Source organism: Charadrius vociferus, unplaced genomic scaffold, assembly GCF_000708025.1.
Source record: "Charadrius vociferus isolate BGI_N301 unplaced genomic scaffold, ASM70802v2 scaffold280, whole genome shotgun sequence".
Classification (NCBI taxonomy): domain Eukaryota; kingdom Metazoa; phylum Chordata; class Aves; order Charadriiformes; family Charadriidae; genus Charadrius; species Charadrius vociferus.
Genome location: NW_009646340.1, coordinates 1,583,918 through 1,588,798, shown reverse-complemented (window position 1 = coordinate 1,588,798; position 4,881 = coordinate 1,583,918). Strand labels below are relative to the sequence as shown.

The 4,881-nt window shown below is 48.6% G+C and overlaps 2 protein-coding genes across 2 annotated transcripts in view; one reads left to right on the top strand and one right to left on the bottom strand.

Moving 5' to 3' along the window:
• Positions 1-414, bottom strand: part of STK4 (serine/threonine kinase 4) — a 46,635-nt gene extending 46,221 nt beyond the window's left edge. Inside the window, exon 1 of the mRNA XM_009890872.1 lies at positions 335-414. Within this exon, the coding sequence (XP_009889174.1) occupies positions 335-414 (80 nt within the window). The remainder of the gene's footprint in view (positions 1-334) is intronic.
• Positions 415-552: 138 nt separating this feature from the next.
• On the top strand, positions 553-2,620 carry TOMM34 (translocase of outer mitochondrial membrane 34). The gene is made up of 4 exons (XM_009890757.1): positions 553-805; positions 1,072-1,216; positions 1,875-2,001; positions 2,522-2,620. Exons 1-4 carry the CDS (start codon positions 553-555, stop codon positions 2,618-2,620), a joined length of 624 nt encoding a protein of 207 aa, XP_009889059.1.
• Positions 2,621-4,881: the final 2,261 nt, after the last annotated feature.

Here is a 4,881-nt window from a genome sequence, read left to right as displayed (position 1 = left end):
GAGGGCGTCAACAGGTACCGCCGCGCCCTGGGCGGGTAAGGGCGAAGGGCTCGGGGGTACGGCAGCGTGGCTGGCCGCGGCTGCGGGCCAAGGGCTGCGTTGGCAGCCGCATCCCGAGCACGCAGGTGAAGCACCCGAGGCCTCTGATGCTTCGCGCAAGGCCTGGCCGAGCTCCCTTTTGTCCCCTCAGCTCCTTTCGAGGTGCTGGTTGAGGGTCGAGGAAAAAATTCCCTGGGGCTATTTCTGCTTTGGTCAGTGCCTATTTTAAAACAAATAATAAACTACCATCTCCAGCACCCTATCCGTTAAGCCTCCCTATGCTGACTGGGTTTACAGGCTGCTGTAGTCCTTTTCTCTTTCTGGAGCTGTCTGCCTCTCTTCATGGCTTGCCAGGCTGAGGAGGGACCCGCGCATCGCTTGCTCCCCCGAGCACTGACAGTCCCCTCGTCCTGTGGTATTTTTAGCCTTGCTGACATGGAGAAGGTCCTTCCATTAGTGTCCTGCCTGTAGCAGGAGCTTCGTTTAGGTGCCTGTAAAGGGGTTAGTGGAGAGATGCTATCCTCGGTACATGAGCCAGGTGAAAAAGTGACCCTACTGGCCACTGCATGGTCTGTCCAGCCAACAGACGGGGCCGTCTCTTCCAGGATGACTAAAGCCCTGCTGGAGAAGGATGGCGTGAACTGGCGCCAGAAGCTCCCGCCAATCCCCACGGTCCCTGTTTCTGCCCAGACGAGGTGGAGCGTTCCTTCTGCCGGAGCCCCCGGGGCAAACACTCCTCCTGCAACTGCACCGAGGGGAGAACCAGGTGAGAGCGTGCCCTCGGGCCGGGCACAGAGCCCGGTGCTCAGAAGGGTGATGAACAAGGCAGCGGCCACACCTGCTTGGCATGTCTGCAGCTGGGGCTGAGGCAGAGAGAAACTTGGGCCTGGTTCTGCCGCAGCCTTTTTGGTTGCTTCTGGATCCTTTGATGTCTCTCTGTCTCGCCTCTGGTATGGGGATATTTGCTTTCTGAGAGGCTGCGCTGATCTTGTCGGTTTTATAGCATTCTGTATTCTTTCATGCTGTTTCCAGCCCAGACTGCTGCTGGCACGGAGAGAGCTCGAGCTCTTAAGGAAGAAGGAAATGAACTTGTAAAGAAAGGAAACCATAAAAAAGCAGTTGAGAAGTACAGTGAGAGTTTACAGCTCAACCAGGAATGTGCAACATACACCAACAGGTACTATTCGGCTCTTTGCCCAAGTACTTGTGGTCCTTTATAAAAGCTGCCATGGTACTTCTGACAGAGCCATCTAATGTTTGCTCCCAAACAAATGAATAAAACAAGAACACCCACACATTTGCCCCAAGTACCTTCTTCTCTGTAGTTTGTATAACGTTCTTTGATCAAGTACTGCAAAAACTCTTGCAAAAAGACACTCAGCTTAGGGCTGCTAAGAGTTTTCTCACTTTACCGCTTGTCTGCCAGGACGGTGGTATTTTGAGCAGTGTCTGCTGCCCCATGAACCACAAATTGCAGACTGCTGTACTTCACGACTCAAAGCACTTCTCAGGCACTGACAGCAAGCAGAGCATATTCTGGAGTGGTATAGCTAGGAACCTGCATCCTTGAAGTGCAGGTTTGTAGTTTTAGAGCAGGTTGCTCTAAAAATCCTCTTTTCTTTTTCCTAGCCTGAAAAACTGTTTTCTTTCTGCCCCCGCTTATAACTGAAACAAATTTGAGCTCAAGAAATAAGATTACTTACCATATGAGGATAAAGACTGTTTTTGGAGTCCAGCTGTGTGCTGCGCAGGGGTTGGCTGACATCTGCTCTGTACGTTGCAGCAGTAGATGGTGCTTTTAGCCAGAGGTCTCTAACCAGGTGTCTTTAATGCAGAGCGCTCTGTTACCTGGCTCTGAAGCAATACAAGGAGGCAGTACAGGACTGCACAGAAGCTCTGAGGTTAGATCCTAAAAACGTTAAGGCACTCTACAGACGGGCTCAAGCGCTTAAAGAACTGAAGGTAAGTCCAGAGTTTTTGAACAGTTTTAGGCTAGGACTAGAAGCCTGTTCACGCATAATCAGGGCAAGAGATGCCCTTTAGAACTCATTTCTGTGCTAGACAGCACCTGCCATCTGATAGCTGAGACCTGTGTGGACTGGGGGGATTTTCTTTCACATCACAATTTGCTGGTTGGATCTCATGAGTTTCTCAGCACTGAGTTGTGTTTCTGGAGATGCTGGAAGCACCTATGCGTCACATTGAGCTTTCCCTTTTTGGGTCTGGTGAGAGGTTCTCTAGGCAGTACTGGAAAATTTAATGCATTGGTGTTGGACTCAGAAACCACTGTGGTGAAGTGGTGAAATTGTCTTCTCAGCCCTAGTTTAAGCATGGTTTAGAACAGCTACACTGATGTCAGTGTTTAAGCAATTAGATAGAGGGAGTCATGGGCTTAGTTGCGTTGCGGGGTAGTAATTCTGCAGCAGGAGCCTTAGTCTGCGTTTTCAATGGACTAACACTTAAAAAAATATTCTCCTTCTAGGATTACAAATCCAGTATTGCTGATATCAAGAGCTTGTTGAAAACTGAACCAAAGAACACAGCTGCACTGAGATTACTGCAAGAACTGAACAGAGCCTAGGGTAACCAAGCAACGAGGAAAGCTTTGTTTTTCACTGCAGAAAAAAGCTTTTCCCTTCTGACGTTACAGGGACCAGTCGTAATGCAGGATCGGTATTGAAATGTATCTTCCGCTGCTGCTAAAATATAACAGGTTCTGTGCCAGCACAATGAATGTTAAGACACACGATCTGTATCAAACTCTATTACCTGGCTCTAAGATGATTCAAAGTTTTAATGCCCCTCCCTGAGAGGCACATAGGTTAACTTCCTTGATTGAATTCAACTTGCCTGTAGCTCTTGGCCTCAGGGACTCCTTCCATGTTGGCTAAGATGCATGTGAAGTGGCTATTCTGTTTCTGAAGAGCTACAAACAGAGTTAGTTTTTTGTTGGTTTTTTTTTTTTTTTTTTTTTTTAAGTCCTTATTCAGGTGACAGTTTTGCTGCATTTGTGCTGCTATTACTTAAGTAAGGTTGCTGCAGGAACTGCTCCATTGCCGTAGCACCACGTACCATTCTTGTGACAGAGGCACAGTTACTTGCACGGGGCTGGGCTTGTTCCCTCTCCCCCTTGACACCTGCTGGCCCTCAGCTGAGTTTCTGCTGCTTACTGTGGCTGGGAAGATGTTTGCAGAAGCAGCTTTCTTTTATTTTTAGTTATTCTGCACACTTAAGAAAACAGCAGCAAGTTAAGCCTGCCTTGTTACACTGTGCACTACTTTGAGACTCTGGGTGCTTGGGAATTTTACAATTGTTTGTGTTGGGGTTTTTTTTGTGTGTTGTTTTTTAAAAACCACTTTAGCTCCTCTGTGCCTTTTGGAGCAGTTGCTACAGGGTGTTACAGGGAGGAAGATATGCAGTAACATCCCAGCTGAGGTCTGGCTTACTACTTCAATGCATGTTTATACTTTTTGATCTTCTCCTTATCTGGTATTGATGGCACTGACTTAAAATGGTGGGTAAAGAGATGTTTGGAGTTACTCTATGAACTGCTAAAACCAGTTCACATTAAAGCCATGTTTATTTTCACTTTAGAGCTGTGTTTTTTCCGTGATGGAGGGTATAGGGGAACTGGAACACTTTAACCACTTCATTTCATACTGTCCCCCCTTTCTTGTCAGAGGACTTCCAAAGCAAGGCACTGTACCCATTGCTCAGCCTTGTGCACTGTGCATGGGCAGAGTGCTTTAGTAAGTGGGGATGCTGGACAACACTAGACTTGAGCTAACTTACAGCACAGGCCAGGAGACAGAAGATAGCCTGTAAGTCAGGGTTCAAACACCTTTGTTTCCCACCTTACTTCTCCCCGCAGTCAGTGTTTCAGGCAGGTACCCCACTGCACTGGATTTAGAAAGCAATCCCTCTAACGCCATTAAAGACAAAGATTTCTTACTTTAGCCTGATATTAAGTAGCTTTTTGTAGGTCCCAGGGCTGTACTCCATCAGCTGTAATGGGCCTGTACTTGAAGCAACTCATCCCTGAGGGGCACAAATTGCTCCGTTCACTCCACTCCCACTTCTGAGCGCCACAGCTCCATTGATCCTGCAAGCAGCACTTGCCTGAGCTCTTGGCGAGTAAGTATGATGGATTTCGGGGTGGGGAAGCACAGGCCAGCAGCACACGGATAAGCAGAGGAAGGTCACAGAACACAGGAGAAAGTCTGGCTTCACTTAGTTAAGAACTGTCCTTTTCAGAGCCCTGCTGTAATCTGGAGTGGCAGATACCTGCCCTGTTCAACCACAATTCATCACACCACCTCTAAGCAGCAGCATTCACCACCTCTTTCCCCACTCAGTAACAGCGATGTGGTTCTGTGCCTCATCTCTAAGACTTTCCCCAGCAGTACCAGGTAGAAAAAGATCAAGTACAGCAACAAGACACACTAACCCAAGCCCAGGGTCACTTCTGCTCCTGTCTCCCCTTCTGTCCCAGCTGTGGGTGCAGGACCCTTCCCGAGCACGCAAAGGGAGCGCTTGCCAGCGGCACACCCGCACGCACCGCTTTCACAGCGTCTATTCCCAACTGGGGACTCCAGATTCACGTTTGCGTTGCTGCTCCTGCCTCGATTCCCTAAAGCCTCAGACTTCCCCAAGGAGTTCAGGAGGGAACTACTCCCCAAGGGAGCTACTTTGAAAACTTTCCAGTGTCCTCCAGTATACATGCGGATCCAAGCTCCAACTTCACCTTTACTGATAAACAGGTTAAAGTCTTCATTCGTGCCCTTTCCTGGGCTTTGCTGATGTCCCTGTGTTCCCCCGCCCCACTCCGGATTCCCTGTAGCT